This window comes from Biomphalaria glabrata, chromosome 12, assembly GCF_947242115.1.
Source record: "Biomphalaria glabrata chromosome 12, xgBioGlab47.1, whole genome shotgun sequence".
Classification (NCBI taxonomy): Eukaryota; Metazoa; Mollusca; class Gastropoda; family Planorbidae; genus Biomphalaria; species Biomphalaria glabrata.
Window position 1 is genome coordinate 30415008 of NC_074722.1, and position 27823 is coordinate 30442830.

The window sequence follows — 27823 nt, forward strand, 5'->3', positions numbered from 1 at the left end:
TAGGCAATAATGTAATTTTTATTATTAGGCCTTTTAGGCAACAAATAAAAATTTCCATTGCACAGCACACTTAATTAACAAAGCTATCATTACAATAACATTTTAACAGCTTTCATTACAGTAAACAAGAGTACAAATAATACAAAAACATCACTAGGGCACTATTAGTGAAAGAAAATAAATATGATGGTGTAAATGATCTTGTCAGCATCTCAAATAATTTGTCATCTAGGAAACGTCAAGTAAAAAAAAATATTTTGTACATGTCAAGTAAAACCTTTTTGCTCATAAATTTTGTTACAGCCAACTTTGGAGATTTGTTCGATCTGATCATTATGGCTTTTATGAAGATTCACCTTTTAATATCCAGTGATAATAATTAGCAATTAAAGTACACAACTTTGCTTCATTAAATAAAAGCAATACAAAAAATATGGCACTATTGCATATTAAAATAATCAGAAAAATAAAATATGCAGCAAGCTTTCAATTCTCGTTTTCTCATTTAACTTTTAATTTCCATCATAAAGTGGAATACAGATTTATATCAGAGGTAGCACTGTTTATGTGCATTTTTACTGTAACTAAAAAAAAATGACACATTTAACGGTAACTTGGGAAAGGGAGCAACAATCTGAAGTTTGCGTTATTTGAAAAATAACAATCAGTAACAAAGGAATGCTAAGAAATATAGCTAGCTTTCTTCTTTGGTCCCTTCAAAACTTGGATTCAAAGGGAGTTCAAGTTGGGAAAAAAATGTAATGGCTGTCAAAATGCTAAGTCAATACTAACCTCTGATTCTAAGGATTCATTTAACAATAAAGTGATTACATTTACCATTATGTTAACTACTTACAAATTTTATATTTGTTATGAAAAGAACATTATGCAATCGCAATGAGACATTAAAATCACCTTCCAGGGGCAGTTCTGAACACTAATGATGTTCTCAGGATTTTAAAGGAATTAAACAATTTGATTTACAATTTTAAAGATATTGTGGTGAGGGTATGCCTTTCATGTATATTTACATTATTAACTGTATTTTTATGGTTCTGTTAGTTTTGTAATTAATTTAATTTAAAAACAAGTAAGTATTAATGAGAAACCCAGCCTCCATCAACAATAAGCGAAGACCCAGTCATTTGACTTGCTGCTTGGGAGCAGAGGAAAGCCACACACTCTGAAACCTGTAATAATGAAAAAAGATTTCTTAGAATTCTACATGACAGAAGAAAAAAATTAATTAGGTATCACATTAAAAGACCGCATCACAAGCAAAGAGATTAGAGACAGGATCCCAAGATGATCTAACTATTGTATAAAAAGAAACTGAAACTAAACTTTATGGCCATATTACAAGGTCATCATAGCTTGCAAAGACCTTCTTTTAAGAAACAGTACCAGGAAAAAAAAAGGCAGAGAAAGCGATGGGAAGACAAAATAAAAGAAAGGACGGGCCTGCCATTAAAAGAGGTTCTATGAAATGCAAAATACAGAGAGGAATGGAGAAAGATGGTTGAGAAATCTTTTGTGGTGCCCCAACGGTCCAACAGACAAAGGGATAGGTGATGGTGAAGGATGAATTGATAAAAGCAACATGTACCTTAGCTAAATGCACTTTTATTTTAAAAACAACAGAAAAGAGAATCTCATTTGTGAACTATTTTTATCTCAATGTGGTATACTAATCTCAACATTGCTGTGATAAGAAAATAAGGTGTTTATTAATAAACGAAGAAAAGTGTATTGCATCTGAATACAAAATTCCAAACAATAAAGTTATCAAAGAAAGTGTTTCTCCAGTGATAATGATATGCACACTACAGTATTATTGGTAAACTGATAAGGACTTTTCCTAAAAGGCTAATGTATAGGAAGTAAAGGGTTAAATAAGTGAAGAAGGTTTTGCAGCCTGAATTTTTAAATTTTTATCTCTTAACTAATTATTGATTTAAATGTTTTACTAGCAATACTAGAGTAAAAATAAAAATTATCATTTTGTACATATACTACCAAAATATAACAGTGTTGATTGTAAAAGTTCTATATAAATTATGACTGCAGATATTCTTACCTCGTCCACTTTTACTGGTTCTCCTGTAGGATGAACTCTCAATATTTGTTTCTGAAACATTTGAAATAAAGTGATGTGCACGAGTTTATGCAGAAACATAACAGTCTTAATCACACATTACAGTATACACCAATTCCAAGAGTCAACAGGACAACTGTGACCTCAAAAAGATACCATTAAAATATATTGTAGCAGAAATGGGCAGCGATTCCACCTTTTTCATTGCCAATAATTGGGACTTTTAAAATTATTATTTTTTCAAAGTTTTTGAGGTCTAAATGACAAGACAGCACAAGCACAATTACACCTGTTCCTTATGAGGACCCCCAAATACATTTTACACATCTTAAAGTAAACATAAATTTCAATACTGGTGGGAAAAAAAAATTACCTTTCCGTCATCATATGTACCACCAATTTTCTTAGCAATGTCTTCTGCTTGTTTGATGAATACTGTGATGGGGAAAAAAAAACATTTTACAGTCTTACAGTGTCAAGGTGAATGCTAAAGAAACCCTTCTAAAAATTTTATTTTCAGAGAGTTATTAAACCCTACACCTATTCTTTTAAATGATTTAGAACATCAATTTAATTATAAGGGACTTTTCAATTGTATATCAAGCATTACATTCCACATAAACTCTTTTTTTTGGTCATTAGGGCAATTTTATGCAATCAAACTAATAGAAAGACCCTTTAGTTCAATTGTACATCAAATGCTGCTTTCTAATATACATTGTCACATCCTAAAATAACATTCAATATAATCTAACACTTCTTACATGGTGTCTCAACATATCCAGGACACATTGCTGTGCAGGTTACACCTGTGCCTGCTGTCTCAATAGCAACAGCCTAGTAACATTAAAAAAAAAAAAAAAGAATGTTTATTTTCAGTCAGAGTCATTGGAAAGTGAAATCAAGTCTGTTGTAAATTATATGTTTTTGTAAAGGTACTTTTATAAATGTATATAAGGAGTCTAAAGATCAATAGAGCATTTATATAGCATTAGTGGGAAACATCATTATCCGTCAATATCAGCTGATTTCATATACCTGTGTAAACTTTCTCATATCCTGGGAAAGTCCTCAAACCAGGATTTGAATTTAAATAGATTTCTAGGCTTGGTAAACACAATGAATTGAAGAAGGTGTATATATTATAGATTAGATTGTTATTATATAGACAACATAAGACAAATAATGCTATAGTGCCTAACCTTTGTGAATCCAATGATACCATGCTTGATGGCCACATATGCTGTTTTATTAGGAGATGCAACATGTCCATGAACTGAGGCAATATTGATGATTCTGCCCCACCCTGAAAATAGTTTGCATTTAAGCACTATGAATTGAGTTACATCCCCTGGTCTAATGAAACAACATATTTATTATAGTTTGAATTTCTTTTTTTTTTTTTATGATATTATGTATAATTGGATAAATAGCATGTGTTATATGGAAATTTTAAAAGTGTCAGTTTATTACAGTAATCAGATATAGAACAAGGAAGAATGTTTACATGTAAAATTATAGAATTTAAAAACAGTGTTTATTGTCAAAACTACCAGATATAGCAATTTTATGTCAACTATACTGTTAAAACCTTTACGAGTATCCATTTTATGTCTATTCAAGTTGTGTTATGTATTAACCCCAGTGCACCCTGTCATGAATTCATACACACACACACACACACAGAAAATATTAAAACATATTTATTCCCAGAATTTTAATTTCAAATGTCTGTGTATACACTCCTAGAATCAATATGTAACCCTAAAACCAAAGTGTTTCTCTAGACATGGTTGCAGCATGAAAGTTACCTTTTTGCTTCATGTTTCCAACACAGAGTTTGGTCAAGTGGAATGGGGCTGTTAACATCACAGCAACCATCTTGTTGAAGACATCAAGAGGGAAGTTCTCAAGAGGGGATACATTTTGAAATCCTATTGGAAGAGAAGAGGGAAAAAAAACAACAAATCAATGAAAAGGTAATTATTATTTTGTTTGTCTCTTTTCCAAGTTTATATTTTAGTATCATAAGCAATTTAATTTTCATTTTATTATGAGCATCTCTTGGTTTAGAATTTTAACTTAAATAGTTAACTTAGATAGTTTAGACTTATTACACTTGTTAGGGATATAAGAAACAGAACTGAAACTAGGTGTTCATGGATGTGGTGAGATCTTGAATGAAAAATAAGTTAATTAATAAAACTGCTTACTTTAAAATTGCATGCGTTGGTATGCAAGAAATGGTATGGGATCATGACAAGGTAAAGAGTGCTCAAAACTCAACACAATTCTAGCTCCAGTGAAATATTTGTGTACTAATGCATTGAGAGGTAATACTGATACAAAACAAAAACAACAAACCAAAAAAACAACCAAAGATTTTAGGTCTTCCATCTAATGATGGATTGTAAAAACCCTCCTTTGTCTTATCTGCTTGTCGCTTGTTAATTTAAACCTATTGGGCTTTATTACTAGTGTTACAGACACTTTCTTAAAATTGATTTAAGAGTCACACATTTTTTAGTTAATTTATTGTTTTTTTTTTAATTTTATTTATCATCAAATTTAAGCAGTTAGAAAATAGTAAAGATAATATAAACTATTTTAGACCTTAAAAAGTTTTTCTTTGTTGTACTAAAAGGACAATAATCTATAAATATTGATTTAATTTTATTGATTAGTCTTATTGGTAACATAGAAGTTCAAATTGAGTAATTATAATAGAATGCTGGAATAACTTGGCACCATTCCATGAATAACATAAAATGATATAAGCCAAAAGAAAAATCAATTTCTTAATAAATTACATACTGGTACATTTAAAGTAGGTAGGCTAAAACCTGATTTCTTAGAAATAAGTAATCTTCTAATATATTCTTAAATCCTTGGTACCTGCTACCATATAAGCCTAGACATATAAACTAAGCTATATTCAAATCATATGTCTATTTGCTTGCACAATAATGTTCACAATGATTCACAGAGCTTTTCCTCTTTACCCCTCTTCAAACAAACAAAGAACTAGACAAAAAGAAAAAAAAAAAAACACACACACAAATAAACCAGAACCTTTTTCTTAGCAAACAAACTCATAAAAGAGATTATGTCTAACACTTCCCTGTCATTTACTTTGTACAATGTCATTATCTTAGGCTATTTTGTTGTTGTTTTTTTAACCTCCGAGTCACCTTGACAATATTTACTTTCCAAAAAAAAAATCTACTAAAAATATTAGTCATTTTCCATCATTGCACATTTATAAATAAGATGGCTTATGATAATTTACTTATGGCTTTAAGTTTTTAATCCCAGAGACAAATTACTTGTAAATGTAAAAAGCAAAAAAGCCTAATAGAAATTAGGCCATAGTATGTTAATGTTAGTATTAGCCCTTCTGAGATAGTGTTGTACAATTTCTTTCCTTTTTTTTTTTTTTTTTTTTTCTTTTTTTAAATAATGCCCGTAACTCTACAGTTTTAGTACAGTTCTTTATATCATAATTAAGGTTTAAACAGATAATATATATTGTTGTGGGTGCATTGAGACATTTGTGTACTATTTCAATATAGTATTTGTAACTTTAAAAGAAGTCACATTTCAGTCAAATACTTAGGGCAGTGATGCCCAACCTAATTCAACCTGCGGGCCAAATTAATTTCCGACACTCGTGTCGCGGGCCACAAGACTGAAAAGGTACAAAAACGAAAAAAAATTGACCTAAAACAATTTTAATAGAAACCAGTTGATCTAGTAGTTTCTACTTACTGTGCTTACATTAATTAATAGGATATCTGAAAGATACTTTTTTATTTTTTTTTGCGTTGGAAACTGGTTTCATTTCTCTACTTAAAATGCGAGCAAAATTATATCTAGCTAGCCGACGATTTATTTTTTTTGTCTCTTTTTGGTAATAAAATCTTTTTATTCGTGCACAAACTTAGAATGCTATAATATTTTATGTTTTATAATGCCGTTCATCTGTTGTTTTAAAAAAATACAACGGCTACACTTTCTATACAAATCAAATATGTTGGCTTATTATCGTTTCAAGAAAAAAAATTAGATTCTAAATTCCACTTCAACTCTCCAATTTCATAAACGTATAAATGTTAAAGGTCATGGTGCCAATCCATGAGAGGGCCTTAATGTTATAAGTAAAATGCATTTCTCAACCTTTAATTTTTTTTTTTGGGCCCGCGGGCCGTATTTTGGGCATCACTGACTTAGGGCTTTGGTACATGCAATACACTATAGTGAAATCATGTCTTGATACTCAGTCTAGAACATTGAAACTGTTCTTACCAGCATTGTTCACCAGTATATCAATCCCACCAGGAAACTTCGATAGAGCATTGTCGTATAATGCCTGAACATCCTTCTCCTTTGTCAAATCACCACCAATGAAAGTTGTTTGGACATTGTAATCTCTGGTTACACAAAATATTTAACAGTATTTAACTAATCTCATGAACAGCATTTAGCTAAAAAGTAAGAAATACAGATCACACTGATAAATAAAAGTTATATATGGCCAATCTTTTGTTTTAGTGTCAACAACTCCTTTGTTCTTTTTAAAAACTTTTAAATGAGAAAACCTTTTTTTTAAATAACAAAAAGCATAGGTTTAAAACTAAGATCACATCAATGTGGTGCCTAGTTAAAATTATTTTAAAAGTAATTGTTGAAAAAGGAAAAGTGAAAAATTACTTCTGCACATTGTCAACCAGTTTTTTTATTTCATTTTCATCACCGAAACCGTTGAATACAATATTAGCTCCTCTACTAGCCAAAGCTTTGGCTACACCTTCTCCTATACCACTGGTGGATCCAGTGATCAAGGCAGTGCGACCAGATAAAAAACCTATTCAAAAAAAAAAAAAAAAAACATTGTTAGAAATATGGACTAGCTGTAAAGAATACTTTTAATTTATATATTGTATATTATATTATATACAGTATATATATATATATATCAGTGGCGTAGCTAGCCATGTGCTGGTGGTGCAGGCCGCACGGGGCAACAAGTGTTGAGGGGCATCAAACTAAGGATACATTTTCTCAATAAAACAACACATCCTAGTATAAATTTAGTTTTAGGCACTTTGAAAAGAATTTACTGCTTCTTGTAAACTTTAATAAGCACTGTGCAATGAGAACAATATCAATATTTCTTATTCAAATGATCTTTTTAAAGTTTTTTTTCTTCATTACTAATCATTGATGGTAATACTGTCATGTAAACAATATTATAAGAGTTGCTCAAAGTCTGAAAAATCTGGGAGGTCTACGTTGTGCTAGCTCAGGTTGAAAGGGTTGACGGTAGGGATCTAAGAGCCAAAAAAGGTAAAAATCTGAAAATAATACATGAAAAGAATCTTAGATATCATTTCAAATCTCAAAGTAGAATCTGTCACTTAATATGCATAGCGAACAAGTTCAAAAACAATTGCAAAGAAAAAAATCTAGGTAATTACTAAACGTTTGTGACCAAGTACAATCTACTCCCGAGAGTACATGGTCTCTGAACTAAACTAGATGCAGACCGAATACGTACATGTCCCTACAAATACAAAACGAATTTATTGTAATATGATTACAGGTGAAATATTTTTTGATTATTTAGACAGTACACCTGACATATCAAAACTGGATCAATTTTCTCAAATGTTAAGGTTACATTGTCATGAATAATGAAGGGATATAAATACAAAAAAAAAGAGCTACGGATGGAAATTGATTCTTTCTTGGATGGGATAGTTCAAGAAATAATCACCCAATATGAGCAATATAGTGATATGGTATGTAAATATGAATTTTTGTCTGCATCCCAACTATTGAATCCTCAGATCGAAATTAATCTCAATAATGTTAATAGCGACATTGACAAAAACAAATCTCGTCTGGAGCAAAAGATACAAAGAGACCTCAACGGTCTGTCGCAGTTTCTTAAGAAACCTAAGAACTTCTGAAACAAGGACTGTTTGAGCTTGAGTTAAAAAAAAAAAGCTATTGGCTAGATGATTCAGTTCAAAATATGGTCTTTTTTTTGCATATTTCTGATAATTTTTGCAGTAATTGTGGTTCTATGTGAGCAAAGTTTTTTCAGACTTAAGTTGATCAATAATTAATTGCGATCATCAATAAAAAAATTTGCGACTCTAAAAGAAAGAAAGCATGTAAGATTTATTTCTAGTATCATTCTGTTAAACTAATATTTTTTGTTGCAAATTAGTCATACCGGTACTAAACAATGAACACACAATAGTTTAAAAAAATAAAATGTCTTTTCGCGGTTTCATGTGTTATATTTTATTTGGGGGTGGGGGGGTCCACAAGGATCTGCCGCACTGGGCATCATATAACCTAGCTACGCCACTGATATAATATATATATATTTATATTCTTAATCACAGTGTTAAGATTGGAAATTTTTAAAAAATTCTTAAATAGATATAATAGCTCATCAATAGAATATCAATAGATGTATCAGATCTAATTCTTTATCAGATTTTTAAAAATAGTAAATTAGCTTCTTAAGGCTTAAGATAATGGAATTTCTACTCAACTATTTGCTTTGACCTGTAGATCTAGAATCTTTTACATACTATGTCTATGACTATCACATAATGATAGTCTATGTAGATCTAGTGTCTTATCAACCTACTTACTAGTACTTTTTAGACACACTAGATTGTAACTAGATATATATATCTAGATATATATATATATCTTTTTTATCTAGATCTATATTACTAGACTAATGCTAGACACAAGATTTCTAATTTATCTTCTATTATATTATTATGTACTAGATAGATCTAGATTCTATTAATAGTATATAAATATATATATATCTAGAATCAGTAAAAATTTATATTTTACATTAATTTGATAAATTAAAAATTTTAATTGTTTAAATTAAAGATATAAAAATATAAATCTATACTTATCTATAGTCTCAAAAAAATATTGCCAATATTGGGAAATACTTCAAAATAGATTTAAATAGATCGGATCGTATAATTATTCTACAGACTAGATATAAGTTCAATAATGTAGATAATAGGATATAAATAATTATTGTAGATTCTATTCTAGATCAAGACTATTCTTGACTCTAGACCTAATGTCCTTTTTAAGCCTTTTAGGCTTTTTATATAAAATTATAAATAAATATGTAGGTCTATATTACTCTATATTCTATATATATATTAATATATATTATAATATATAGAATTATAGTCTAGACTTTTATTGTATTATTAATTTAGACCTAGAACCTAGTTTTAAAAACAAAACACAATCTAGATTAAATAAAAAATAATTTAGCTAGATTATTATGAATTAAAACACACTCAATAGCTGTCGTTGAATTCCCATGTTCACGTATGCAAGAATAAAATATAACTTCGATCCTGTCCGATCACCGAAGTACTCCCGGACGTCAAGTCTAGTAAGCGAAAGAAGGGGATTTTAGAAGAAGTGCAAAGTCTGTTAGAAATAAAAGGGTGGGTGCAGCTCAAAGTCTCTAGTTTTGTTTTGGTTCAAAGTCTGATAGTTTATCAGGGGCACAATGTATAGATCTAGAGTCTATAGGGATATGATGTTATATAGGCCCACTTGATAATTTAAAACATGGTAAGGTGGAATGCAATGGCTGACTGATATCGTTTCTTCTATGGTCCTACTTTTTCATGTTTAGTGGCCTACATTTTTTTTTCCACAGGGATTCCTTTTTTTTTTTTTTTTTAAACAACTTGGTAAATTTACTAGGTAGATCTAGATCTATATGTTAGATACCCCATACCGGTATTGTTATAGACCTAAATTTAGATAATGACTGTATGATACACTGAGTGTAGATCTAGATCTATGTTTGAACTATCAACTTTTGTAGATCTAGATCTAGATTATTCTAGCTGTATGCGTATATTAGTATAATGTCTAACTATTACTATTTGTATGTGTAAGTGCGCTCTACAAAAAGATTTTTTTTTAGCCAGATAAAAATGGTTATCTTTAAGTACTTTTTATTTATGTTGTCTTTTATTTTAATCGTATTATTTGCCTCTAGGTATCTGCTCCCCCCCCCCCTTTTTTTATTTCTAAAAAAGAAATAAACCCCAGTAAAAACGAGAGCTAGAAAATATTCAACATAAGACACCAGTGCAATTGTGTACACATCTAATTTTGATGTTTTTTTTTTCAAACATAAAAAAATCACACGTTTTTTTTGTTTCTTTTTTAAGGGAGGGGTAAGGAGACTAAATGAACCCCTACTGATTTAACCAAAAAAGTTAATTGATCTTTGAAATAGATTATGTGTTTTAAAACAAAACATAAGTATGATTTAAATAATAGCAAGTCCATTGGCATATTCATTTTGGATTTTTTTAAAGCCTAAATAAACATTACATATGTTAAAACAAAGCAAAAAAGAAAATTAAAAAAAAAATGCCGTTTAAAAGAACACTCACTGTTTTGCATTTAACTGTCACTCAGCTTAAATGACATTACTTCCCTTAACAGTGTTCGTTTTTTCTCAAATGTAACCTACGTCAGAGCTCCAAGGGCTCATTTAAATAGGGGAATCAAGTCGGGTCGTGATAATCACATTAGCGGTTCCAACATTTTTTGTTTGTGGGCTGACAAATACATTTTTTTTTGTCCCGATCCGCCGTTACAAATGTATACTTGCAATTTAATCGCATATCATGTATTCTTATAAAATACAGACGTTCCTTCGAAGGATGTTTGTTTGTAAAATGTTTGACATATTTCGGATGTTTATGTTCAAAGTTGAAGATGATCTACGTCCTAGCCCAAACCTCCATCAGGACGGCGGGGGACGGCAGTGGGCAGGGCCCGCCTTAGGCATAGGCAAGCTAGGCAGCCACCTTTTGGTGGAGCCCTCGCAGAACTCAGAACGATTGCTTTGTAGAGAAGAAATTGTGAAACTTGTCCCCAATGTTAATGTTGAAGTTCATTAGGTTTTTAATACATCGAGTAATTTTTTATTTTTATTTTTTTTGCTGCTTATTTTTTTATTTTGGGGTCACCAAATTCGCCTAGGGCCTCCAATTATCTAATTACAACCGAGACGACCGAACGCGCATACTGCATGGCAGCCACTCTTAGGATGAGATAATTACGTCCTACACGCATCCATGTGTCGATGTAGGACCAATCTAGGTCGAGCATGTTAATTAGAGACAAGTCCTTGGTTTTTCTGTCGGATTCAGGCAACTCGTACAATGCTCCAATGGCACTTGGGAAGAAAGAGCATTTGCATGTTTCATCGGCCGCATTCATTCATTAAACAGTAGAGGGGTATCCACAAAAAGGGGCCTCAACAGAGATTCTGCCCCGGGACTACCACATACTTAAATCGTGGGAAGAGTGGTCGAGAGGCTAAGTGCGCTCGAACTTAGCTTGGCTTGGCTACCTATGAAGGGGGCTCGAGGTTCGAGACCTTACTCTGGTAGAGTTGTGTTTACTGAGCGCCTAAAGGCAGCACGGAAAAAAATTCTCCTAGATACCCCCTCCCCCAACTGGTCCACAACTGAGATTGGACCAAAGCGCTCTGATCATGCTATAAGCATGAAAGTAGCGCTATATAAAAGCCATAATTTTAATTTAATCCGGCCCTGATGGCGCTTCCCTGTTTTGGACGAAATGAAAGTCTGGGCATTGGCTATGGACGGAACAACATATTAACAATCTGAATAATGTTGAGATAACGAAAGGAAGTAAACACAACAGTCTTCAGAACTTTGACTCCGCCACACAGTTTGTCGTAGGCTGAACAGTTCTTGTCACTTGACTGTAGCTTCGCCGCCTTCGAGGTCACTGTTTAACTACCCTGTATTGTCTCGTCACACGGTGCTACACTGTTGTTACCTTTACACACAAAAATGCGTTGGGTGGGAATGTCGTTTTAACTCGTACTATTTCTTAGCTCGGGTTGGACAAATGTTAGTAAAGAAATCACACACTTTGTATACGAATTTATTAGTTATGTTAAAATATATACTAATTATTTATATTTCAACATATTTTTAGATTATTTCGCCCCCCCCCCCCACCTTTTCTAGTGTGTTGGCCGATTTGGTGGGATGGGGAGATGGCATCAATATCGCCCCCCCCCCCCCACCTTTTCTAGTGTGTTGGCCGATTTGGTGGGATGGGGAGATGGCATCAATATCGCCCCCCCCCACCTTTTCTAGTGTGTTGGCCGATTTGGTGGGATGGGGAGATGGCATCAATATCGCCCCCCCCACCTTTTCTAGTGTGTTGGCCGATTTGGTGGGATGGGGAGATGGCATCAATATCGCCCCCCCCCCCCCCCACCTTTTCTAGTGTGTTGGCCGATTTGGTGGGATGGGGAGATGGCATCAATATCGCCCCCCCCCCTTTAAACTTTCGATTGGGGGGGGGTAGTCCAATTTATTTGTAGAAATCACAGCTTGTTAACTGAATCAATTGAATATCTATATAATTATAACATGTTATTGATATTTTAACCGATCTTTATATTGCGTAAATATACAATGAAAAAAGGTTGTACCAGGTGGGAGGGGCGATACATGCAATCGCCTTTCGCCCATCGGACAAACCAATACTTTTTCTTTTTGTATTTTAGTTATGAAATTACAAAATTAAAAAAATTAATTGTCACTATTATAATTTATATATGCTATAAATTAAATTCTTTTATCGAGTCGCCCCACCCCCTATTTTTTTAATTCCAAAATGCAATCATTAGCAGAAATTATAAAAAGGAGCGAGGCTCAATCGTTTTCACTCTCCCCCCCCCCCTCCACATTTTCAGACGAAAAGATGACGTTTTAAAACAGAAATATGTAATTGCATACGAATTTATCTTAGTTATTTTAAGAAAGACTTTGTTTTGGAAAATTTAGAATTCATACGAAATTTTTCATTATAAAAGTAACAATTGAGATGAGTTCTGAACCCAAATATTATTTTCCTAGTAATCTTTTTCCAACCTTTACTCATACTGATAATTTTCTGTTGTATAAAAAAATTTGGGACAATAACTCACAATTTATACTTAAATCCTAAAAATGCAAAAAGATTAGAGTAGAATCTAATTGGTTCACTTAATTTCTCCTCCCACTTCCGAAATGTTTTTTTTTAGAGCTTAGTTCTGTAACAAAGTTGTAAAATGTATCACTTACAAATGAGCTTTTTTTTTTAAAAAAAAATATTATCTTTCAAATAAATGGGTTTTTTTTCGGCGGCGATCCTCAAAGTCTTAATCTAAATATGTTGGGTATCTTATCTTTTCAAGAACAAATCGGCTGTATTTGCGATGTGGTAAGGGCCTATAAATTCATATTCGAATATTTTTCAAGTAAAACATAATTCAAAAGATCCTTTTTTGAAAAGGTTGAAAAATGAGCTGTAGATGTCAGGAGAATGCGGTGAATAATGAAAAAAAAAAACGCTTACAGCGCTCCCCCAGACCCTCTAGCTCTCAAGAGAAAGGCCTCAACATGACTGTTTTTGTGTGTATAATATATATATATATATATATATATATATATATATATATATATATATATATATATATATATATATATGCTGTACGCGCGTTTATGGTTAGGGTTTACTGGGCGTGAGGGGGGTTAGGGTTTGGAAAAAAAATCGCCCCCTCCCCCCTCCAAACTTCTGGATCCGCTAGTGGTTAGACGTGGACGGCCTTGTTTTTTGCTTTCCTTTATTCTGAATCCATAGTATGGCTGGCATTTTATTTTGTTAGCTTTTTCTTTGTGTTATGAAAGATGTGCGCTTTATAAAAGCAGTAATAATAATAGCTGACTATGTGTTATTTAGCTGGGCGTGGACCACTTATGACCACGGGATATCTCAGCGAACTTGAAAAAAAAAAAGATATCTGCACTACATCGTAGCTTCCATGGCTTTTAAAATTAATTTTTGGAAGTAAATAATAGAAACCATTAACTTATCAAGCTTTGATGGAAAAACAAACGATAACTCCAAGCCACGCATGACACTATAAATTCTTTTGTTACTGTACCGGTACCATGACACCGCCAGTGATAACCTTTATCGCTATTTATTTAGGGAATGGTTGGAACTATCCTCGTAGTTCAGCCTGACATCCTATAACAATAAACGTGAATGCTCAAAAGGAAACGCAGCCTACTACATACACACACAACACACACACACATACACAAAATAATAATTTTAAAAAAAAAATGAATTTAAACTCCCTAAAGACAGTTACAAATGGAGTTGAGGCAGCACCTAGCCTATAGCCCATACGTGATGATGATCTAGAGCAGTCAAAGCCAAATAGATGTCAACGGTATTATCAATGAGACTCGTGTCACTAATATCGACTGCTGACTGTGTACAGCAATCTAAATTCTAGTATCTCATGAATGCCAAAACACGTTGTGTTCACCATTCGGGCGGCTTGTTCGAAATATCTGTGCTGTAGTACAAGTCCCTGGTGCTGATATTCATTTATGTTTAATATATGTATGTAGTACAAGTCCCTGGTGCTGATATTCATTTATGTTTAATATATGTGCTGTAGTACAAGTCCCTGGTGCTGATATTCATTTATGTTTAATATCTGTGCTGTAGTACAAGTCCCTGGTGCTGATATTCATTTATGTTTAATATCTGTGCTGTAGTACAAGTCCCTGGTGCTGATATTCATTTATGTTTAATATATGTATGTAGTACAAGTCCCTGGTGCTGATATTCATTTATGTTTAATATATGTATGTAGTACAAGTCCCTGGTGCTGATATTCATTTATGTTTAATATATGTATGTAGTACAAGTCCCTGGTGCTGATATTCATTTATGTTTAATATATGTATGTAGTACAAGAACACGAAGCTGACACCCCCCCCACCCCTTTTTTTTCCAACTAAATCGTGAAGTCCGATAGATTTGAATTTTTATTGGTAAACTTGGATATTGTCATTATAGTGATACTTTTTGTAACTATTTCTTAATAATTAAAATTGCATTTGGTTATCAGGGACATTTGAAATAGTCCTTTTATAATGTAAAGGATAAACGTGTGATTCAGACTCGCTATAAATATATCGAGTGGCAAGATAGTGCGAAAGGTCAGGAGATAATTGTGATCGCTGCACCTTACCGTTAGTATGCAGAAGTCTAAAAAGTCAGAAGCAGGGCCGAATTTAAGTGAGGGCAGGTTGGGCTACAGTCCCGGGACTTCGACAAGGAAAGGGCCTCCACAAAAGAGATACACGTATATCCTAATTTCGACGGGTCAGAAACTTGTAAGTTTTCTTTAACCAACTTTTTTTCCGCATTTTTTACGGCTGGTCAAAATGTCGTGATTAAGAAAATGTACGCTCGAAGCAAGTTCGGAATAAGTAAATACAGCTCCAGATTTACGACAATGCGTCGACCAAGGGCTTTACCCTCCTCAAACTAAAAAAATGTACACTTTTTAAAACTAAACTATGCAGATTAATCTTTTTTAAAGGAAAATTAGATGAAATTTACAAGAACTATATTTCTTTCTTCTGAAAAAAAATGCTTTTAGATATCAGTATTTTCATTCATAAGTGGATCTTTATTAAAGCGTTCAAAAAATTGTAGGGGCCCCGACATACTTAAATCCGGCCCTGGTCAGAAGCGTTTGTGGAGAGAAGTCCAGGAACCTCCATCCAGTTCAAAGCAACCTGAGATGAGTTGTCGGTGAAAATACAATTTATAGTGGACTTCGTGGACACAATAAATATGGGGGTCTATTGCCGTCCGAAAATAGTACTTTCTTTTGCCCGTTTCAGCCTTCATTTTGTTTTTCAATACTGTCACTTCTGGACACACACTCTCTCTCTCCCACTCTCTCTCTCTCTCTCTATCTCCCACTCTCTCTGTCTGTCTCTTCTTCTTAAAATTGTGCATTTTGCCTCGCAGTGACGTGGATGTCGTTGTGTGCAGTCTTGGTGTCTCTTTGGCCCACATCAATAAATCTGAGGTGCAGTTTGGTCCGTGGATCTTTTTCTACCTGCTCACCATCATACAGCAGGTCTGTTGTAGGAAATAAACAGCCTATACATGTCGCATACCAATAAGTAAAATACATAGTTTAATACGAAGCCATACATTGCATGTCCAAACACATGTCAGTTATCGAGCCCCGTGCATCAATATCCGACTATCAACATGCCTCGTTTTCAAAACGAGGTTAGGTGCACAAACATTTCCTTGTGAAATAGTTGATTTTTTTTTTACAAAGAAAACAACAACAAACAAATAGTTGCTCACGGTACTTGAAAAACATATTGTAGTAGTTATTTGGCTTTACATAATGATGCCGCAGTGCTACAATGGACACACTTATTAGTATGTAATGTTTTCAGAACGTCGCTTAGCAACACTTCTATTATTTTGTACACCGGATACACCAAAAAAAAAAAGCTAGCTAGTTATAGGCTTTCCGCCATGTATGGAAATCTCCAATAATAGAATCAATTTAGCATGATTTGATAGTCTCATTTGTACGCATAGCTAATCTATAGGCCTACTGTTCTTTAGTAATTCACCTTATTCTCTCCCCCCCCCCCCAATATCTTTACTCTAATAAGCTTAACAATGTATCGAAACCCAAAATACCAGTGACTTTTAACACACTTTGATGGCATTTCCCCATAATACAAATACAACGTGTCCTTAAATCAAAACAAACTTTGTGCTTTTTGTATGCTAACCTGTGTGTTAAGAAAGGAGAACCTTTGCTCTTGGCAAATGCCTTTCTCCCTCCTAGCAAAGGGAGACCTTATTTCGAAGCCACCTAAATCCGATGACTTTTTAGAAGGGGTTAATAAACTAAGATGAGAGTATAGGCCAAACATTTTTTGTTTTGTTTTACTCTATAAATCGAAAGTCCCTTCCACTGTTGTTGTTTGTTTGTTTTTTTTCACGTTAGCAGCAGCACAGGTTGAAAGGTGCAGTCCATAGCCTGCGTCGCACTGCTTTCAACATATTCCAAAAATAATACATTGATCATTCAAGTTTAACAAAAAAAAAAAAAAAAAACGTAACTATGGTATCCTGAGACTATCCTCTACCTGGATTCTTTCATTGCCCTTCCGTTTGCCACTGCCTTTGTACAAGTAGGTGAAGATCGTTTCAGAATATAATTAACCGATTTTCTTTTTATTTTATTTTTTCTATAGTGTAATTTATATCACTTGAAAAGGAATGGGGTATCTTTTTTTTAAAATATATTTTCTTAGTATGATATTTATAATAATATTTATTGACTTGATGTTTTTTTAAAATATCTTCAAGGATTGAGAACCGTTTAAATGTTTTATCTTACGTTGTCTGTTCCCTGAAATAAACGACTAGAGTAGGGGTCAAATGAGGTTATGCATGACCTTGCCGCTAACGGGTTTGATGATGCAATTGTCAGACTAACCATGCCTTACAGTCTTTATAGGTCAGTGCATGCTAAAATTAAAAACCGAACGGTTCAAGTAACGACGCCATGTTGAATTTGTTCGTTCTGAGAATCTGAGCATGGATAAAGAAATAATTGAACAAAATTTTAAATTGTTGTTTACAAATTATGTTCGCGAGTATTGCGGAGGGTCGCAAAACAGTTATACATTATCTATAGAAAAACGTGATAGAATAATAAACTGCTTGAGAAACGCGAAAAACGAGCCAAGTGCTAGATTCCGATTCTGGGTGCGAGCTAAGGGATATCGAATTGTCCAGTCTGCAGATGGAGAGGATATTTTGGCTTTACCACCTAAAGGAAACGACCCGAATGATGTATTGTGTTTTTTTAAGAATGTTGACGTTATATATAGATCTAATAACTTTAGCTAACCTAAATAGTTTTTGAGTGCTAGCCAAAAAAAGGTTACATGAATGAATGAACTTGAAAAAAAAAAAAAGTAAATGTGACGGAATGGGCTGGGGGTGATCTTGTCCTGGAAACTGACTAGAGTAGAAATTTACAGTTATTTAGATTTTACATGAACTGATTAACTCAGCACAAGACTTTTAAATCTAATTTGTTTTAAAACTTTACAAAATATTTTGAGTTTAGACGTATATCTATTAAACCAGTGATGCCCAACCTAATTCGACCTGCGGGCCATTTTAATTTCTGACGCTCGTGTCGTGGGCCACATGAACGAAAATGTACACATTAAAAAAATGAAATTTACCTGAATTTGAAACTATTAGATTAGAAAAACAAGTGGAGCTAGTACTTACATTAAGGAATTGGATATCTGAAGTGATTTTTTTTTTCACGCGTCAGAAAATGGCTTAATTTCTGTACTTAAAAAAAGAACAACATTGTAGCTACCTTTGACGTCAACTCATTTTCTTGTCGCTTTTTGGTAAATATTTCCAACAATCCTCCAATCTCTAAACGTAGTCTAACAATCTTTTTATTCGCGGCTCAAACCAAGAATATTTGTTTCATAATGACGTTTATAATTTGTTCTTTTTAGAAATAGCCACACTTTTTTTTATAGATCAAATATGATCCACAAAAAAAAGTTAAGATCCGTTCTCTTTTTCGGGTAGATTCTCATTTGATAAACACACTAATGTTAAAGGTCATTATACCAATCAATTAAAGAAAAATTAAGGGCCCTAACATAGGTAAAGATACATAAGTCAACTTTTTTTTCGATGGGGTTGTCTACACTTTGTGCCGACATTTCGGCGGGCCGGATGGAACCACGTCATCCGGCCCGCGGGCCGTATTTTGGGCATCACTGTATTAAACTACACACACAGTAGTCAGCTGATCTAGTCCTAGCCCAATAGTCAGTAACCATTGTGGTTAACCGTTAATGAGTAGTCAGTAACACTCTATACTCTATATATATTATTATATTATATATACCGTATAATGTAACTATTGTGGTTAATCATGCAAGTAACTAGATCAAGATCCAAAGGCTTAGGCTGTATTCCTAAGACTATAAAAGCTAACCTTTAAAACACTCGACTACAAATCTAAAAACAACTTTATCACATCTAATAATACATAAGAGCTATGTAATAAATAGTGCTAAAATAGAAAATACGATAGAAATGGACAAATTTTAACACTGCACACAACTCAAACAGCATTTCCTGATTATCCTCTTTAAGACCACAACCTCACCCTCTCATCGACCTCACCCTCTCATTGTCACAGGTGCAGCAGCTTCACATTGTAAACATCTTGAAATGAGCAAGTTGTTAATGGTTTCTTCTGTCATCAGTAAACAATAAATCTTTCAAACCTTTTATTAAAATGACAGATGAATACAAAAAAAAAAACAACTACTTTTGTGATGAGCCTTTCAATAAATTAATGACAATCATATAATTACTGTTGACTAATTTGTTTTTCATAAGAGTAGCCATTAATACCTCATTATGGTCACTTGTTGCTGCCCTGACACCACAATACACCACCAGCTTATGGCTTCTGTTTTGAAAAAAAAAGCCTCTACATTATTCTTTTATGAATAAGTGTAGACTTCCCATGTGACAGGCTAGGCGATGAGTTCATTACTTCTATTTGTAAACAGGTGTACACATATTTGTCAATCAGGGCTGTGATTTAAGATTTCAACTGTTAAAAAGTGTAATAAAAATACTAAAAGCATCAATTCCTAATCATTCCTTCAAAATAACTTTGTAAACCTTATTTTTGCAGGAAGATAAGTAGAAATGGTCTGATTCTGTGGCTCCTTTATAATGATAGCACTTAGGCCACTCACTGTCCAGTTCTATTAGCTCTCTACTTATTTATAATACCGAAGCTTTTTTTTTATTGCACTTGTTTTAATGAGATTCCATTTAATATGAAGTTTGTCTAAGTTCTGGTTTGATTTTATAGTATGCTGAAAATGGGGTATCAGTATATCATACAACACTCTCCTATACGAATAGAGTCAGGCCTAGGCAGTTCAATTAATGTAAAATTTTGGTGTTGAATATTTGGTTTCTGGTAAATCTTTAAGTTAACTTGTGTACATAATTATAATAGAAAACATCCCTTTTTTAAGGGTGTACACATTTATATATATATCTTTAAAAAACTAATCTCTCACGAAGTAATATAAATGGCACTTGTGAACATTAATTAATATTACAATGTGTTGACTCTCAAGATTTGCTATGCTGGTGTCATGTTATATCAAGTTTCACAAATTAGTAGAATCTTAATAAATTACATGCTAGAGTTGTTGTTTTTTTTAAATATTAATTATTTCACGTATTTATATTGTAAATTTTATCACACTTACTGTTGACTGTAATGTTACAATAATTTATTCCATTTTATTACTTTGACAGAATCTGTTTAAAAGAGTTGCAACAATCGATGAATTTTTTGACATTATTTATTCTGCACATTCTGAAAATGGACACGTGGGCCAAGCTCAAACCTACAGGGCCGTGAGTAATTAATTAAAAATAATATGTCATGACTCATTTGTGGACATGGTTTAAATTTGTAGATGGCAAATTTTACTTTTATGACCTATAGCTTTATTTCTTTATTGCTAATTATAACAAAAACGTTATTGGAAATTCTAGGTATCAAAAGAATTTTGATTAGATGTGGATTTGAATTTCAAGACAAACAGTTGTCTATGATTAAATTTTCTTTACATAGTAATGCCAAAAGTCCACAATCTGTAGACAGTTTGCCACCCAATTTGCCTTCCCAATTACACTGCTGCCTGTAAACCATTTATATATTTTAGAAATAATTGAATAATGAAAAATGATTTACTTACAGTGCTAACTGGTGAAGTTGGGTCAACATTTTTTTTTTTGCTTGATAGTAAGGTTCTGATTTTCCATTTCACTCAGTTTTTGGCAGTATTAGAAACAATGTCCTTACCTGGTCAAGCTATAGGTTTGACGTGTAATTGTTGTAATTGTTGTCACAATATTTTATATAACTATATTAACTCTTTCTCTCCGTAATTATTTTTCTCGTTTCGATAGTATCATTCGTTTTGTTCATTTGTATTTCACTATCCTGTTATGATTAAACTTCAATAACGTTTTTGATTGTTATCAGAAAATGTTATATTTGGTATTGAATATAGGAGAATGCATGCGAAAATTAAAAACTCATTCCATTATGAGTAGTATTTAGTGTTTAGCTGGAAATATAAAAGGCAGCTATTAATAATCTCGGAAGGCGCGGTAAAGCACTTGGCTTCTGAAACAGGCTCCTGGGTTCGAATCCTGGTGAAAACTGGGATTTTTTTATTTCAGAATCCTTGGGTGCCTCTGAGTTCACCCAAATCTAATGGGTACCTGACATTAGTTAGGGAAAAGTAAAGGTGGTTGGTTGTTGTGCTGGCCACATGACACCTTCTTAACCCGTAGGCCACAGAAACAGATGACCTTTATACCATATGCCCTATAGATCACAAGGTCTGAAAGGGGAACTTTACTTTACTAGTAGTCTCACAACACTTTCCTAGCTGCCAATGAATCACGTGGGATCTTATACTACCAGTATCATAAATACTTATCTAGCAGTTATTATTAGAAATACAAAAACATTATGGTACTCAAAACATCTTGTAACAGGCATGTGTGAATCTTTTTAAAACGTGTGTTCTTTCTTTTCATGTACCAGATCAAAGCCATATATGCCTTGGTGCCTCGTGTCTTAATTATCAAGTTTATTGAAATGTGTCCACAATGCTCCAATACCCATACCTACGCTACCAAACGAAGGAATACATCTGTACAGAACAACATTATCAGCCCAGACAAATTGGCAGGAGTATGTATTCAGATCTTTATATATTTCTTTTTCACCTTGTCGCTATTTCAGTAAAACATATTGCATCACAGTAATGAGGTACATGTTATTTAAAGTGCTTACATTAAAGGTTAGGCTAAACAATAAAATTTGTCATCATAGTAATTATTTTTTTTTACTCATTAGCTTTGAGGTCAGGATCTTGAAAAATTTATTACATTATGTGTTTTTCAAATCCATTAGTTGCACAGTTTGATGATGCTTTTGTTTTTAATTAGATGAAATTCTATGTTTTAAAAAAATCTTTTTTTCTTGTCCTAGGCTTTTGCAGTGATAAAGCGTGACCCAGATGACATTGAAGAAACAGCATTTGTGGACTCAGAGGTGCCTATATATTTTATTACACCATTACACTTGGTGGCATAAAAATTTCACTGTTTGTACAATTTTTCTTAAGAAACTTGAAAAAAAAGTTGCAATTGATTGGAAACATATTTCAGGAGGCCTCTTCAAATCAGCAGGAAGTAGCAAATGCTTTGAGTGAGATCTTGGCAGAGAAGTTGCCTGGAGCAGAGATTGAAACAATGGTTCATATTGAGACAGAGGAGGCTGGCACCAGCCAAGTGGTCTTGTTCCCTTGTCACCTGTGTAAGGCAGTTTTTAACAAAAAGAAAATTCTGCAGAAGCACATCAACAGCCATCAGGACTTCAAGCCTGCTGTGGTAGGTTTAGACATTGACCTCTTCACTTCTAGGCAAATAGAGCATACCTGTTAGTAGATACCCTAATGTTTGGCAATATTGTCTTCATTTTTATTATTTATAGATGCTCCTATGTAAAATTATTACAATCCAACATATTCATTCTTTCTTTTCCTTGATCTGACGGAATTATTCATCTTGCTTATTTGTAGTTCACTTTCCTGTTATGATTAAACTTCTATAACTTTGTACTAAAAAAAATATTTTATTTGGTGTAGAATTAAATGGAAATGCATGCTCTTTTTATGTATTCTATATTATATTATATATTCTTTTTATATAACACAAATTAATGTTTATAAAACCAAAAAATAATTTAATTGATAACATGTATGACTAGATTGGTCTAGGGAAATTCTTTTTTGAAGTAATGTCTGTATTTTATAAGATAAGATAAGTAAAGTTGAGTGTGACAAATAAACAGAGTCCTATTGTATGTATAAGTACATTTACACAAAGACATAAAACTATATATCTATATTCCAGCCTCTTCAGAAAGCATCACCTAACTCAAAGAAGCGTAAATTCAATGTGGCTTTCCACACAGTCTATCCTACCAAAACAAGGCGAGCAACTGTAGCAAGACGTAGAGTCATTCTAGATATGGATTCTAGCCCCACAGCAGCTCAGGTAATTAGTTTTGGGCATAGATAGCGATAAGGTTAAATTTAACTCATGCCTTGAAGTTATATAAAGATGTCTGTTTGTGATTTAAAAATATTTTTCTCTTGTGATGTTTTAGCTTTTATCTTATAAATTACAGATGCTTTAAAAAAAGAAATAAAGATTATCATGCCCCACATATATCTATGTGTTTATCTAGTTGTGCTTGTTAGTCTTAGTCATTGGTTTCCTTAGCTCTTTCAGGCAGCCTGTTCAAGGCTCTTATTGCACTAGGGAAGCAGCACAACATATAAGAGTTATTCCTAGCTTAAGTGTCTTTCTCAGCATTTTATTCTGTATGTGTTTTTCTATAAGTAAATTGTGTTTCAGTGTTTTAGTCTTCTGTCCTGGAGTGTCTCTAAGTTAAGTGATTTTACTAATGAATTTATTCTATGCATTGTTACTACTTTACGTTTTAGTCTTCTGTCCTGGAGTGTTCTCTAAGTTAAGTGATTTTACTAATTAATTTATTCTATGCATTGTTACTACTTTACGTTTTAGTCTTCTGTCCTGGAGTGTCTCTAAGTTAAGTGATTTTACTAATGAATTTACTCTAGACGAGTGTGAATATTCATTATATTCTTATATATGTCTTATTGAAAGATGCAAATTTAGAAAAGTGTTTTTTTATTTTTTTGAAAAAAAAATAAATTATTATATTTAAACTAGTGGTGAAAAAATTCTTCAAATTCAATACTGCTACATCTGTTCTGATTGAATATTTGTAAACACAAGATTCAGTTGATAAGGAAGTCTTCCAAAGGCACCTTCACAATGAGTGGTTGTGACCTACTGTCTTAAGTCTACCTTGCTTGATCTATAAATATAATCAGATGTTTATGTAGACCAGAGTTCTCAAAAGTGAAGTTAGTTTTTTTTTTCTCTCTCTCCTAAAACCAGGCCATAGTGCTGGCAGCATCCAGACCTGACATAGACCTGATTGCCATTAACTGTGTCGCTGGTAGAGTCTCTGTCCTTAATGCATGTGAGAATGCCCTCAGAGTACTAAAGGCTTGTGGGCGTGATGATGTAAGTACCACAGGCTGTAGTCTGTCAGCACTGATGGTTGCTTCTCATGTTTTGAAAAATGATTTAATAATCTCTTCAGTATTTGGAAGATTGTCTCCCTTTTTTCTAGCATTTAAGTTTAAAAAAAAAATTATTTTAATATTTTATAGTTTATATCTATGCCCTTTTTATATTTGTAGAATACCACTCCAGCTTATTAATCCCTTGTAAAAATCTATTTTTTCTAGATTTTGATTATGTTAAGATAACTTGTAGTTTAATGGCTTGATACTTGTAGGTGCTGCTTTCTATTGAAGCAAAGCCCCCACCTTTAGTTATAAATTAAGTTTCTTAAAATAGAAGAATCGCTATCTGATTAACCTGACCACCAATTATTTTTATAACTATCAATTATTTGTTATACCAGTAATTGTTAAATAAGTTGACATTTTTTATTAAAGAAATAATAATTTGCATTCAGTATGCATATTATATGACCAATGCTGAGAAAGGAGAAGCTATAAAAGCCCTTATTTGGTTTCAGTTGATATCAGTACAAAGATAAAAAAAAATAAAGGGCTGCTAACTATTTATACATGTGTATATATATATATATATATATATATATATATATATATATATATATATATATATATATATATATATAATGACAAAATGCTTAGAAGAAAAGCTATATCTAAATGCTACTTAAAAAAACAAAGAACGCTGTGTTGAAAAAAGTTGAGTAATAGGCCTATCAGTTTTATCACGATGTTGTATTGTTTAATTTTGTAGGCATAGAAATAATTTGTTTCATCTATATAGCAAAACCATTTAACATATCCAACTTTCTATTCTGATACAGGTCCAGGTGTGCAGAGGTGCAGAAAAATCTCTCCTTGGTTTGTGTGGAAGAGATGAAAACTTACCCGGGCTGTCCTGGTCCAGAAAGATTGAAGGCCATGTACAGGCAGAACACTCTGTTTCATCCCTTATTCGAAGTGTGAATGAAAATCCAGGTCAGCAGACAGTGGTAAATTAAACTTATTTACATGTTGTAATAAATATGACTTGATTCTTTTAAAGTGTAAATTTGTGTGCATTTTCCACTGTTCATTGTTTGATGCCTTTTTAGGCAATTAATAAATAATCTAATAACAATATATTATATTGAACCAATCAGATAATCTGATAAATTTACCTTAGATAATTAAACACAGATTGAAAACAAGCAAAATATAATAATATTAAAAAAACAAACAAAGCTTATCTAAAGGCAAAAACTCCACATTAACAACTACTCTCTCAATAATGTAGAAGTAATTTTCAATGTTTGATATCAAACAAAACAATTAATAACGAATAGTTATTTGTCTAAATAGTTAATTTTTTAATTGATTCATGTTTTGTTAGGTACAATAAATAATTTTTTAAAGTTTCAACTTGATCTGAGAATAGGTGTGGGAGAAATAGTGTGTACAATTATCTAAGGGGACAGAACCTTACTTATTTGGCCATATCTATGATTACTGGATTAATTTCCCATGTTGGTATCAAACAAAATAATTAATTACCAGTAATTAATTAACTAATTGGTTAATTTTTTAAATTGTTTCTTTATTATCTACACAATTTTTCAACTTGATCTGAGAAAGGGTGTGAGAGAAATAACGTGTAAAAAACTTTTTACCAGACAGACATATAGAGTGAGTTGATATAAGCTTTTTAAAACAAATAGTGATAAAGGAGATATACTAAGCTTCAAATAAAAGAAATGATATTTTTTTATTATTTATTTTCTTTATCTCTTTTTAAGTCTTGATTTTTTTGTCTTCAAATTTAAAGCAATATGTAAAGATATAGTTATTTACAATTGTTAATGTCACAATATAGATTTCATTACACATCCTTTGCACACAAAATTTTGCTTTTTTAGTTTTTGGCTGCAATCAAGCATTTATTTATATAGTCCTGTGATTGTAACAACCCTTTTCTTTCATTACAGGAGAGATTTCACTAATTTGTATGGGTCCTCTCACCAATCTAGCCCTTGCCTTGAGACTAGATCCACTTGTAGCCAACCACCTGAAAGAGCTTTACATTGTTGGAGGAAATGTGGAAGGCAAGTTTTTAAGTTTGGCTTTGAGTGCAACACAAGAACATTTTATTTTATTTGGTTCCAAAAGGGTGATCGATATGTATAGTTTTTTTCCTATATTATATATTTTTAAGAATATAGTGAATTTTTTAAAATGGGGATTGCTAAAAAAGTAGTATATTTTTAGCAAAATCATTTTATTTCTCTGTGGCTAATGTTTCAACACAATTAGATGTCATTTGATAATAGTGTTTTTATTTTATTTATTTGGCCCAATTGAGTTTTATTTGTTCATTGATCAGCTCAAGGAGACATATCAGCCTGCGCTGAGCAAAATTTTATGTTTGACCCAGAGGCTGCTCACATAGTGTTGCAAGAAATAAGAAATGCTCATATTCTGCCATATGAAATTAGTCAGCGCCACTGCATGCCATTCGTAAGTCAGTTTATTATCATTATCCTTGTTGTTATCACTTATTGCTTTGTTGTTTTGACTTAGTCATACTTTTTTCTTACCTTACATGATGGTGTCAATAAGACCTGGATGGTATCAAGTTTCATTGTTTTGAAAATTATTTACTGTATAAGTTGTCATTCTTATGTTTACATGTGCTTGTAACTAGTCTGGGAGAATGTGTTCACGAGATGTTAGAGATGTGTGATATGTAGTCATTTAGTGTATTAAAGCCATACTAAGCGGACATGGTTTTTGACTCTATTGCATTATTATGTTCATAACAATTTAATTTCATTATTGTCATTTTTTTATAAATTTTATCTGTTCCAGATTTAGTAAACTGCTTACTAATTTTTTCTTAGAAGAATTGTATCAATCAGCAATGTTGATTTCATGCTTTCTAGTTTTATCATTTTTTATCAGTGAGATCATAAGTTAGAGAACGTTACGATATGTAATCCCAAACAAAAAATCACCCTTTAACAAATTGTAACAAAGCTCAATAGTTCTTTGAAAAGTGGTGCTATTCTTCTTTCGACTGGGTAGTAAGAACTTCTACCAAGTGCATTTGTTGCAAAGTCAGACCTGCAAAAGTCAAGGGACCACTGTACCTGTTATTTCATTTAAATATTTTATTTTGTTTTGTTAGAGAACAATCTTCAGACTCTGTTTGTTTATACCCCCCCCCTTTTACGTAATATCATAGTGTTCCCTTATCTACTAGCTCATCTGATGAGTTTAGTACCTGAATTTTGAGATTTGTTTGAGTAATAATGTGGAAGACTTATTTCAAAGTTTGGCTGTGTTCTGAATTGGTTTAAATAGTAATTTACTTGTCAGATATAAAATTGTTTATAAATAAAAAATAAGGTTTTATTCAAGATGGGATGTTTTGTTGGCATGTCTGTGCTCAGCTGTAAGAATAAGAATATCATGT

General features: G+C 32.6%; 2 protein-coding genes across 5 annotated transcripts in view; one reads left to right on the forward strand and one right to left on the reverse strand.

The window, feature by feature from the left end:
• Positions 1-10600, reverse strand: LOC106061970 (D-beta-hydroxybutyrate dehydrogenase-like). Of its 2 annotated transcripts, none has more exons than XM_056005686.1 (9): positions 10576-10600; positions 6806-6959; positions 6401-6525; positions 3907-4029; positions 3298-3401; positions 2860-2932; positions 2469-2530; positions 2078-2128; positions 1-1190 (listed from the first exon to the last, which is right to left on the reverse strand). In XM_056005686.1, exons 1-9 carry the CDS (start codon positions 10583-10585, stop codon positions 1098-1100), a joined length of 795 nt encoding a protein of 264 aa, XP_055861661.1. In that variant the 5' UTR covers positions 10586-10600; the 3' UTR covers positions 1-1097. The 2 variants fall into 2 exon arrangements, with proteins under 2 accessions (XP_055861661.1, XP_013075663.2); XM_013220209.2 differs by lacking the exon at positions 10576-10600 and adding an exon at positions 9454-9760.
• LOC106061969 (inosine-uridine preferring nucleoside hydrolase-like) overlaps positions 3938-27823 on the forward strand; it is a 26805-nt gene continuing 2919 nt past the window's right edge. Inside the window, exons 1-10 of one of the 3 annotated variants that reach the window (XM_056005684.1) lie at positions 3938-4074; positions 20465-20566; positions 21771-21920; positions 22221-22283; positions 22400-22621; positions 23147-23290; positions 24224-24352; positions 25197-25350; positions 26337-26453; positions 26732-26865. In XM_056005684.1, the coding sequence (XP_055861659.1) occupies positions 21825-21920; positions 22221-22283; positions 22400-22621; positions 23147-23290; positions 24224-24352; positions 25197-25350; positions 26337-26453; positions 26732-26865 (1059 nt within the window). In that variant the 5' untranslated portion in view covers positions 3938-4074; positions 20465-20566; positions 21771-21824. Of the gene's footprint in view, positions 4075-17119; positions 17260-17479; positions 17927-20464; positions 20567-21770; positions 21921-22220; positions 22284-22399; positions 22622-23146; positions 23291-24223; positions 24353-25196; positions 25351-26336; positions 26454-26731; positions 26866-27823 lie in introns of those variants that run through there. The other 2 variants (XM_013220207.2, XM_013220206.2) reach the window with 2 other exon arrangements.

Excerpts from the sequence above, each read along its gene's own strand:
- LOC106061970 (XM_013220209.2), bottom strand. The coding sequence starts at position 9,478 with ATGGGAATTCAACGACAGCTATTGA. Across the intron at positions 6,526-6,805 it reads CTGGTTGACAATGTGCAGAA|AGATTACAATGTCCAAACAA; the intron begins GTAATTTTTCAC and ends TTGTGTAACCAG. Across the intron at positions 2,531-2,859 it reads TGGATATGTTGAGACACCAT|TATTCATCAAACAAGCAGAA; the intron begins GTAAGAAGTGTT and ends TCCCCATCACAG.